Here is a 12,202-nt window from a genome sequence, read left to right on the forward strand (position 1 = left end):
AGGTTTCTCTCCAGTATGGACTACCTTATGTTGAGTAAGATTTGAATGCTTCCTAAAGGCCTTCCCACACTCATTACATCTGTAAGGTTTCTCTCCTGTATGGATTCTCTTATGCTGAGTAAGGCTTGAGCGCTTCCTAAAGGCTTTGCCACATTCATTACATTTGTAAGATTTCTCTCCAAAGTGCACTGTCTGATGACTTACAAGGACTGATTTTCGACTGAAGACCTTGCCACAGACATCACATTCATAGGCTTTCTTTCTTGTATGGGTCAACTGATGTCTAGTGAGGTTTGAGCACTGATTAAAGGTTTTGCCACACTCTTTACATTTGTAAGGTTTCTCTCCTGTATGAATTCTCTGATGACACGCGAGGTGTGAATTTCGACTAAACACCTTACCACATACATCACAATTATAAGGTTTCTCTCCCGTATGGATTAACTGATGTCTGCTGAGGTTTGAGCTGTAAGGAAAGGTTTTGTCACACTCATTACATTTATAAGGTTTTTCCTTGTATGCTTTCTGGTCTTGTGTCAGTACTGAAGGGTGAATAAAATCATTCCCATACGGATTAGAAATGTTGGTTTGGACAATAGGAGAAATTGTCTGCAATGGTAAAAATGAGGTGCTACTGTTGCTAGTCTTGGCAGCTTCATTAAATTCATCAATTTTCTCTTCTCTTTTAAATATACACCATTCATCCTGAAAGCTTAATGCAAGCTTATTTTCAATAGGTTTGTTTCCTGGATCCCTTCTACCATGTTGATTTTTTCCATCAGTGAGATTTTCATTATTGTTTACAGGCATTCCTTTGTCATTTCCTTCATCATCTGTCCACTGACACTCAAAGACATGCATGTTTTCCTGGATTTCTGTGAAGTAAAAATCTCTGACTTCCTGACTTTTGTATCTTCCCAACATCACTCTCTGGAATACTCCTGTATCACTGTTTGCTTTTGGTTTCAATTTCTTGATCACGTGTATATGACAGACAGCTACAAGATATAAAGAACCACAGGTATCCTATTAATTACAGATGGTAAATAAATGTTTCATGTTGAAAAGGTGATATTACACAAAAGGCATTACCAATCCTGGACAGTTATTAAACTTCCCAACCATGACCTTCAAGGTAGACACAACTAAAGAAATGGGATCTTTTATTAAAGAAAGAATAATCACATGTAATTCAAGTTAATTTTAGGGTAGCCTAGTCACTCAATGACAAAATCACTCACATTGTGCAAACTTACGTTAGCTCTCAAAGAAAGGGTATTTTCCACCGTGACCTCAAAGATCACATACCTTTTGGCAGTAAACATACTGCTGTCTCATAACTGAGGAGAAAAAACTATTATACATATTTTATGCATAATTACTATACAAATATAGGTACTAAAGAACAGTCAATGTATTGTAATGCTGCTGCTGCTGCTAAGTCACCTCAGTCGTGTCTGACTCTGTGCGACCCCATAGACGGCGGCCCACTAGGGTCCTCTGTCCCTGGGATTCTCCAGGCAAGAATACTGGAGTGGGCTGCCATTTCCTTCTCCAATGCATGAAAGTGAAAAGTGAAAGTGAAGTTGCTCAGTCGTGCCCGACTCTTAGCGACCCCATGGACTGCAGCCTACCAGGCTCCTCTGTCCATCCTCCGTCCATGGGATTTTCCAGGCAAGAGGACTGGAGTGGGTTGCTGTTGCCTTCTTTGATTGTAATGCTAAATAATCTGAAACAAGCTTATCTAATAAATAATCTAAATAACTTATAGTTTAGAATTGCAAAACCATTGTAGAACTGAGAAAATAAAACAATTTATAAGAAAACAAAATATTTACCTTAATACACATTATATATCCACATGTACCCACTGAGAGAAAGCATTTTACAACATTAAGAGATGCTGTGTGTCAGATATATTGCATAATGCATGCTGAAAGATCATCTATAAATCACAATATAAATTGAAAATTATTCCAGTAAACCATGATAAAGTCAGCACAGATAATAAGTCACCATATTACAGAAAATTTTTACTCTGTAGAGCTCTAGACATTCCCCCTTAAGAATAAAGAAAGAACTTATATTCTAGAAGGAGCACACAATATGAGAGCTGGGAGTTATATAGAAATCACTGACTTATGAACTATCACATCAGGAAAATACATAACATTATTAAAAAAAACTGGAAAAGGAAGTCAGAAGTCACAATTATGATTTCATGACTGCAGCTACATCACAGTCAACTAATAGAGAAATTCCCTGTTTATGCACTGCCCTTTAGTAATCCTGGTCACTGGCCCCAAATCATATGTGATACATCGCATATGCTTTGAGAATTTATTAACGAATATATTGGAAAATGAAACATACACAGGAGCTTCCCTGGCAGTCCAGTGGTTAAGAATCCACCTGCAATTCAAGGGACACCAGTTTGATCTCTGGGAAGATCCTACATGCCATGGAGCAACTACGCCCGTGCACAACAAATACTGAACCCTAGCTCAAGAGTCCAGAAGCTACAACTTCTGAAGCCCAAGCACCCTACAACCACTATTTTAAAAATAAGGACAGCAGACTCACAGGATTGATGTACCTGACACCAATGTACATAGCAAGCGAGAGAAAGACAATCTGAACCTGTACCTACAGAATCAGAAAACATGTTCTTGAGCACAACTGGTTATTCAGGCAGCCCACATTATAAAATACTACAATGAATACCAGGAGCTGAGAAAGAAATAATTCATGGGAGATAATAAGAACTCTAACAGTCAGACTTGGCTATCCCTCCTGGAATTGGCTTTTGAGTCATCAGCCCTGTACATACTGATTTAGCTTCTGTCGGGAGAAAGTTGTTCAGTGGATGAACATGCATACATATGTGCTCAGTCACGTCCAACTCTTTGCGACCGCCATGGACTATAGCCCGCCAGTCTCCTCTGTCCATGGGACTTCCCAGAAAAAAACTGAAGTGGGTTACCATTTTCCTTTTCCAGGGAATCTTCCCAACCCAGGGATCGAACCCACATCTCTCCTGCATTGGCAGGCGGATTTTTTTTTATCACTGTGCCACCTGGGCTTCCATAGAATTGCACAAGGGTGACTAGAATACTGACCTTGGAAGAAAAGAACTGGCAGGCTCTGAGACTGAACTCAAACCCTCCCAAAACCCAGAGCTGCCCTTAGGAGGAAATGCAAAGCAAAACTACAGTGACATACCACCTCACACCTAGTAGAATGGCCATCATAAAAAAGTCAAGAGATAGAAAGTGGAGGTGAAGATATGGAGAAAAGGCAACTCATTGCAATACTGATGGAAATGTAAATTGGTGCAGCCACCATAGAAAAAGAGTATGTAGAATTCCTCAAAATATTTAAAAAAAAAAAAAAAAAAGAAGGACAAGCATAAGATATAGCAATCTCACTTCTGGGAATACACTGAAAGGAAATGAAACCACTCTCTTAGAGAGATATTTGCACTGCTCTGTTGTTGCAGCATTATTTACAATAGCGAAGACATGAAAAAAAGCTAAGTGTCCAACAGTGTGTAAAGAAATTTTAAAATGTTACACATACAATAGAACATTATTCAGCCAAAAAAAAAAAAAAGTAAATCCTGCTATCTGTACCAGTACAGACCTTCAGGGCATTATGCTAAGTGAAGTAAGTCAGGAGAGAAATACAAATAAAGTTATGACCTCACTTATATCACATATATATGGAATCTTAAAAACAAAAGCCAAATGATTAGAAAAAGAGAGTAGAAGAGTGATTGCAGGGGCAGGGGAATATCATTATATACAATGGAATATGATTACATACAATGGAATATTATACATACAGGGGAATACTATTACATACAGGGGAATATTATTACAGTTTCAGTTATATTGGCAGTTTCAGTTATAAGGTGAATATGTTCAGGAGATCTAATATACAGCATGGTGACTACTGTTAACAAAACTGTCTTATATAATCAAACTTGATTAGACAGTAGACATTAAATGTTCTCACCACACACACACACACAAACACAAATTGTAATTATGTGACTTGATGGATGTGTTAAGTGTGTTCTGGTAATTATTTTAGTAATATATATATATCAACACTGTACAGTTTACATTTATACCATGTTATGTGGATTGAAGTGAAGTGAAAGTTACTCAGTCATGTCCGACTCTTTGCAAAACCATGAACTATAGTCCATGGAATCTCCAGGCCAGAATACTGGAGTGGGTAGCTTTTTCCTTCTCCAGGGGATCTTCCCAACCCAGGGATCAAACCCAGGTCTCCTGCATTACAGGCACATTGTTTAGCAGCTGAGCCACAAGGGAAGCCCAAAAATACTGGAGTGGATAGCCTATCCCTTCTCCGGCAGATCTTTCCAACCCAGGAATCGAACTGGGGTCTCCTGCATTGCAGGTGGATTCTTTACCAGCTGAGCTATCAGAACTCATGCTATGGTCTGTGTCCACATAACACATATGTGGATTACATGTCAATAAATCTGGGAAAAAAGAAAATACAAAGGAGTGCACAAAAGAAATCCTGGTTGACCATGAATAAGAATTTAAAAAAAAAGAGAGAGAGAGAGAAAGGAAGAAAAGATTGGGAAAAAAAGATCTCAGAAGAACAAAATAGAGCCAAAGCTAGAGAAGGAAGGAAGAAAAAGATTAAAGGAATTAGAGAATAAAAAAACTACAACCACAAAACTCAAAGTTGGTTCTTTGAAAATAAAGACAAAATTTACACTCAGCAAGATAAAGAAAAAAATCAGAAGACTCAAATAGCTAAAGTTGGAAATGAAAGAGGGAACATTACAACTGATCACAACTGATTCTACAGAAATCAAAAGGATTATAAGAGAATACTATGAGCAATTCTGGGCTTCTCAGGTGGCACTAGTGGTAAAAGAACCCGCCTGGAAATGCATCTGATGGAATCAAGAAAGGGAGACCAACGGAAAAAGACTATCCCATTCTCCTCAAAGTCAAGGAAGCAAAGAATTCTCAGGAGCCAGAAGACGGAGTGTAGATGGTGATAAACACTTTGCCTTGGTCTGTGTGGGAGCTGTTGTAGCACCACTGAGCGTGAAAAGATAAACTTTACATATTGCAGGACAGAACAAGTCAGGGAGGAGAAAAATTTTCTCTGAAAATTCACAAGAAATAAAGTTCTGTTTTCCCATAGACATCTCCCACTTAGGGAGAGTTTCCCAAACACTATTAATGGTGCAGCTTCCTCACTGCCCTTCTGAGCTCCGACCTGTGTTGGCACCTTTGATACATTCTCATTTGTTTACTTTTTTTTTTCTATTTTCACTTCATTCTCTAGAATCTAGAGTTCTTTCCCTTGCTCTAAGATGGAGATAACGTTCAGAAAAAGAAATTCATACTTAACAAAAAGAAAAGAACAGCCTTCCCTGGGTGGTGCAGTGGATAAGAATCTGCCTGCCAATGCAGGGGACACAGGTTCAATCCCTGGTCCAGGAAGATCCTACATTCCTTGGAGCAACTGCGCCCTTGCGCCACAACTATCGAACCCGAGATCTAGAGCCCATGAGCCACCAGCACTGAAGCCCACGTGCCCTAGAGCTTGTGCTTTGCAGTAACAGAAGCCATTTCTTTCTGGGCATGTGCTGGTCCCCAGTCTGCCCAGGCCCGCGGGGATGGCTCTGGGGCTTGGGAAAGCCAAACTGCCAAGACTCAAAGCAGCCTCCTTCCCATCTGAGAGGCTGGGTGTCCTCACGCCTCTGGCTTCTCTGTCCCAGTGGGCAGTGCCTAGAGCCCACGGCCCCCAAGAGAGCTCTCGGCAGACAAAGCCAGTGGCCGAGCCTTACCTGTCCCTCCTGGCCTGCCGGCCTGGAGTCATGTGCCCTGGCCTGTCAGTATTTATTGCCTCCATATGTGCTGTCCTTTGGGCCCGCTGGCCTGCCGCCTCTGCCCCCAGGCTTGGTGCCACCATCCCCAGCAGGCCCTCCCTGGACCACCCAGGACAACCGTGGGACCAAGCTTGCACAGCTGGAGCCGTCCTCTCTGCCCACACCCCACCTTACCCCACCCTTCGTCGGTCAGGCCTGGGCCTAGAATGCACAGGGTCCTGTCCCTGATTCTTCTTTTCTGACTGGGAAATAAACTTCCCCTTAAGAGGGGAAAAAACAGAGAAAGAGAGAAGCCATTTCAATGAGAAACCTGCACAGCACAAGGAAGAGTAGCCCCTGCTCGCGACAACTAGAGAAAGCCCGAGCAAAGCAGTGAAGACCCAGTGCAGCCAAAAATAAATAAATAATTTAGAAGAAAAGAAAAGAACTCCCAGCTCCTCATGAGGAGTGAGGACATTACAAGGGGGAGGTCTGGGAAAATACTTCACACATTCATCTACTGCCTCCTTCTGAATACAGAGGGAACAGCCTAATATGCAGGTCTCGAGCTCTCTTCCTAGAACTACTGAATCAAAAGCAGAGGGAGAGAAAACAGGAAATTCGGTATTTTACAAGTTTGCCATTAGACTTTTTAAATACTTAAGCTCTGGAACAACTCCTAGTGTATCATGAAATGTGCATATTTCTGAAGAAACAGTTAAACTCCTGATGCCAATCACGAAGCTTTGCATGTCTGAGTCAACAAGGCTTTGAGCTCAGTCAAGCAAAACAGGGGCTCCCAAGAGGCACAGAGGGAAAATGCAGAGATACCCCAGGGCAGATCCCAACTTCTAGAGGAAAGTGATCCTCACCCACAGAGAGCAGGTTCCTGTAGGTCTCCAGCATCACATCCCTATACAGGGCCCTCTGAGCAGGGTGCAGGTATTCCCACTCCTCCTGAGAGAATTCGATGGCCACATCCTTAAAGGTCAAATGTCCCTGAAATGAAAAAATATATCTCACTGAGGGACTACGAGGAGAGTTCTTATCTTCACACAAAATGAGAAGAAGAGAGAGGATCAATTGGGTTGGAGAATGGGTTTTGACAGATTCCAGTACAGGCATTTTGAGCAAGTTATGTGCCTCGAATTTTAATTTCTTTGCTTCTGTAAGAGAATATGATATCCTCCAAATCAGTGTGGATGACTGATTTCTGTGGATGATACATGAAATATACAAGCAAAAATGAAACACAGGTTGGCTACACAGGAGAGTCAGATATTCTGTTGTACACACTGAGTGGGATTCAATATGCAAATGAGCTAGTGAGTGGTGTCCTGAGAGACGAAAAAGTCCACAGTAGCTTTACAAAAAGATCAGGATCTTAACACTGAGATGAGGATAACAAGAGAAATGACGAAAAGCGTTTCAACACTTCCTATGTGCTAAGTGTTACTCTTAATGCTTTAAGTGTATTGACAGTTACTACATGTATTAACACAGAGGGTTCCCGGAGAAAGTTGAAACGAGTACAAGGTGAACATGTGCAAATGCATAATGTGTGTACACATAGGCCTGGCAGGCTAGTCAATGGGGTCGCAAGAGTGCAAGAGTCAAACATGACTTAGCGACTAAACCACCATTGTGAAAGTGAAGTCGCTCAGTCCTGTCTGACTCTTTGCGACCCCATAGACTGTAGCCTACCAGGCTCCTCTGTCCATGGGATTTTCCAGGCAAGAGTACTGGAGTGGATTGCCATTTCCTTCTCCAGGGGATGTTCCCGACCCAGGGCTCGAACCCAGGTCTCCCACATTGTAGACAGATGCTTTACTGTCTGAGCCACCAGGGTTGAAAAATTCTTGAAATAAAAATTGAAAAAAAAAAAAAAACTTTTATTGAGCAAGAACATACTTAACCATCAGAGAAGACTGGTAATTCTGAAGCAGGGCATTTTGGAAGGACCGACAAAACAATTAACTGAAAATGTGACTTCACCTGAGAAAGAGCCATTCTTGACCTCTTTTCTTTTCTCTTCTGCCTCCTCTGGATTTCTTCCTCAGAGGTGAATCTTTAGAGGTCAATCCTGAAAGTTGAAAACAGGCTGTTTAAGGCTTAGAATCAACATCCCCTTTCCTGTGCCACAACCACACACACAGGGAAGACCTCACCATATGGAAGAGACAGTCCTGCGCTGCCCACTGTCACAAGAGGTGCGTGTAGGCACCCGCCAGGACTAAGGCACCCATCTTCCTGCACACAGCGCTCCCATGGGCTCAGCCCAGAACCTGTTTTAACAACATCACAGGAATACATTTCCCTCTGCCAAATCCACTGCCTTTATTCTTCCACAGGTGAGATCACGTTATTCAGTTCAACCCATGCATGCACATCTCAGCCTCAGCATCTGTGTGTCCCAGGAAACCTGAGCTAAGATGCTATGGTACCCACACCATTTCACACAGCCCACACCATCCATAAACCCACTTGCAGATGCTCCAGCCAGAACAGCAACATCCTTTGCCAACAGTTCCGTACACCCCATGATCCCACAACTATGCCTGGGACACACACACACACACACACACACACACACACACACAATTCACTGGGCTCATCCAGAGGCCCACACTTGCTCCCACAACTCTCCTGCAGACCCCGACAGGCTCCCCTCCATTTTCTCCATTTTTCCTCCTCTCCTCCATGAAGGCATGAACAAACAGAGCTGAAAGGCATAGAGACCTCTGGGCACCGGCACTGTAAGAGGGACGCACAGAAGCTGCAAATCCAAGGACTCTGGGTGTCCAGGAATGGAGACCAAGAAGCTGACCCTTCTGGGAAAATACTGAAGGGTTTAGCTTGGAAATAAGCTCTGTGAGAATGTGCTCATCATGAATAGAGGGGCTCTGTTGGAAGGTTTGAGGTCAATCAGCCCATTCTGCATCACCGGCAGAGAACACAGAAGAAAGACCTGAGGGGAACATCCACTTAGTACCTCACTATTTTAACAGATTGCATAAAATGGAAGACAACGGAATATTAGACTAGACTAAACCCAGCAGTTAAACTAGGTTTCAACTGCTAAAAAAAATCAGTGACATCCTTACCAAGTACTCATTGAAACAGGCCCTCACCTGTCCTCTACGAGGCCATCTGTCCTCACTCATTCTTATTTCCACCTTAGTTTTCCTACTTTGTGAACCACTCTGTCTCGGCTTCTCCTGATCCCTCTCGCCCACATATTTACAGGGATGTCGACCGAATAAGATGCTCGCCTAGCGGAAGACAGCATTTTCCAGCGAGAAAGCTGGGTGTCACGGGAGTGACCATGTCATCTACCCCCACACGCGGAGGTGGAAACGTCACTATGAAGAGGCCTGTGCGGCAGAAGGACCGGCCGGACGCGAGGACAGAGGGGCTGGGAAGGAGGGGGTCTCAGGAGCCGCGAGGGCTCCCCAGAACCCCAGGACCGGGGAGAGGACGCGCGCGGCCTCCAGGGCGAGGTTATGGGGGACGAGGAAGGGAAGGAGGAGGGGAGAGCGAATCCATGTCGGGGGAGAGGGCTTTACGCGGGTCAGCGGGGGCGGCGATCAGTAAAGGATTTTAAGCAGGAACATAGAGCAAAGAAGAAAACCAAAGGGGGAAAAAAAAAAAAAAAAAGCCAAGGCACCGAACTAGCCTGAGAGAGATTTGAAACGCAGAGGGAAACGCCCCCTGTGACGGCGACATCTGGACTTACGGGACACGGAGGGGTAGGTGCGGTGATTTTCAGGTCCCTAGTGACTCCCACACCCTGAGGAAGGGTTGGGCGCGCGGCTATGAAGCGCAAATTTACACGAAAAACAAGAAACAACGCGCCGCAATATGACCTTTTCTCCGCGATCTTCGCTTCCAGGTCCGCTGCCAGCTGCGCACGCGCGGACTCGGAGGCACGGCGGCGGAGGCGGAGCCAGGGCGGAGCGCGGCCGGAGAGGGGCGGGGCGTGGGACCCTGGTCCGCCCGGGGCGGGCAAGAAGGCGGGGAAGGGGCGGGGCCTGCGCGTACCTCCGCGTCGCTGCGAAGGCGTAGCTCTCTGGGTTAGAAACGCTTGAGAATCTTTTTTATCTCTTGATGCATCGTTGCTCCCTGCTAAGAGATTAAGTTACTATCTCTCCATCTAAAGGAAATCACTCCTGAATATTCATTGGAAGGACTGAGGCTGAAGCTGCAACTCCAATACTTAGACCACCTAATGTGAAGACCTGACTCATTGGAAAAGACCCTGATGCTGGGAAAAACAGAAGGCGGGAGGAGAAGGGGACGACAGAGGATGAGATGGTTGGATGGCATCACCGACTCGATGAACATGAGTTTGAGTAAACTCCGGGAGTTGGTAATGGACAGGGAGGCCTGGCGTGCTGCAGTCCATGGGGTCGCAAAGAGTCGGACATGACTAAGCCACTGAACTGAACTGAAGATGTTTTCCTCTTACAATGAAAATGGCTTAAGTCAAAAGCTTGTTTGTGCCAGTCAGTAGGTTGCACCCAGTCCTGTGAGACTGAAGCAATTCAGCGGTCTGGGATCTCGAAGAAGGATCTGTATGTGGTGGTGGTTAGATCCAGAAACATTTCCTGCGGTTGGATTTAAGCAGTCTGCAGTTGTTCCATACAAACTAGAATGTGAAATACAAGCTCTGCATGCGTAGAAGTAGCTATTTTACACTGACATTCTACAGAATAGTATTTTGGCTTCTATTCCCTGTTCTCGCAGGAGGCCAACTTGGCATTGTGCTCTGTTCCAGAGACTCATTGCGACAGGACCGATCAAAGAATTTTTCACATATTGATAAGTAGGCAAGTCATTCTGACTTCAGTTAACCTGAATTTTATGCTGATAGCCTGTTTGTGTCCTTTTTCCTGTGGAGGGAAAAGTCCAGTTCCTCCTACCTGTGTGTTTCTTCCCTCTGTCTCCTTTACCCTTGAACGACTACCACAGTGACAGAGAACAGTCCACTTTCTGACACTTCTGATCAGCATATGTGGGTGTTTTTTCCACAAGCAATTGCATGTGACACCAGCTGGGTGTCCTACAATTCAACTCAACCTCAGCATTTATCCGATATAGCATCAGATCCCACACATTCCACAAATCTGCCACTCCCCTGTCCCCACTCCACTCCCCCTACAATACACTTCAGATGCCAGTAAAAGTCCAGGTTGTCACCTCTGCTTCTGACCAGCTGACTTTAGATTGGAGTTTCCAAACCCTTTTTTGGTTCATACAAAAGTATACACACAGCTGGTTTATATAGTGCTGCTTCTAAGTCCTGGAAAAAAAAAATCTAACTGGAAGTCCCAAATTTTAAATGTCTCCAGTGGAAACTTAGTATCACACCCCACCAAGCCACACATCAGTTGTAACTAGTCCTCAGTCATTGTAAATGTTCCTGTCCTGGCAATTTTCTCCTAGTTTGTCCACTCAATGGCCTTTCTCCATTTGCATGACACTCTTCAATTAATGAGTAATTCTTCTCAAATATCACCTTATCATAGAGCATTCTCTGAACACACTGTTTAAATCAGGACTCTGATTCTATCATTATACATGCACACCTTCATTGTATTTATCAGCATCCTGTTTTATTATTGCTGACTTCCCTTACAGAATATAAGCTATTTGAAGATGGTCATTGATTCCCTGCTGTATCATGAGTGATTAGAATTGTTCCTCATTGATAGAATGAGTGAATGCATTTTATCACTACAAAGAAGAAAGCTGCTGCAATGCATAGGTTTACAGATCAGTGGGTTGTCATCAGGTAAACCTCAAATTATATTTGTGGCATTTAAATGGAGCTGGACTCTATGATCCTTGCCCCCTCCCCACCCCCCACCATGTCTTCTGCCTGCCTTTTGCCTGTTGAACGCTTTAGTCAAAGAATAATTTTAATCAGAAAAGTGAGAAATGCTTAAACAAAGGAAGGAGACTAAATAATAATAATGTAGTCATTAAGCATAGTCAAGGACCTTTAGTTCTTTCTTAAGGGATGTAGATAATATTCTGAACCATATCCTGTGAGCTGTCCTATAGATACCAAAACCCCAGGTGGAGAAGTTAACTACAAGATGGCCAGACTGTACCCAGGACTTGAGCTGCCACAATTCCAAGAATTGACCACAAAGAAATGGGAACAAGTGCACCCCAGAACTAAAGATTAACTGTACCTAAAACAACCAAGATGCTACTGCTAGTCAGACCACTGATGACCAATATGAAGATGACTGTTAGAGATGACTGTGCTATTTCTGCATGTAATCTGCTCCGCGCCCCCCCAGCCCCCCCACACACTGTCTATAAAAG

General features: G+C 43.8%; 1 protein-coding gene across 1 annotated transcript in view; it reads right to left on the bottom strand.

The window, feature by feature from the left end:
- The window catches only part of LOC104984254 (zinc finger protein 160-like), a 12,403-nt gene extending 2,615 nt beyond the window's left edge, over positions 1 to 9,788 (bottom strand). The window contains exons 1-4 of the mRNA XM_010833921.1: positions 9,603 to 9,788; positions 7,862 to 7,949; positions 6,739 to 6,865; positions 4 to 998 (exon numbers count right to left, since the gene is read on the bottom strand). Coding sequence (XP_010832223.1) covers positions 4 to 998; positions 6,739 to 6,865; positions 7,862 to 7,876 — 1,137 coding nt within the window. The 5' untranslated portion in view covers positions 7,877 to 7,949; positions 9,603 to 9,788. The remainder of the gene's footprint in view (positions 1 to 3; positions 999 to 6,738; positions 6,866 to 7,861; positions 7,950 to 9,602) is intronic.
- Positions 9,789 to 12,202: the final 2,414 nt, after the last annotated feature.

Source organism: Bison bison, unplaced genomic scaffold (assembly GCF_000754665.1).
Source record: "Bison bison bison isolate TAMUID 2011002044 unplaced genomic scaffold, Bison_UMD1.0 scf7180017845361, whole genome shotgun sequence".
NCBI classification, from domain to species: domain Eukaryota; kingdom Metazoa; phylum Chordata; class Mammalia; order Artiodactyla; family Bovidae; genus Bison; species Bison bison.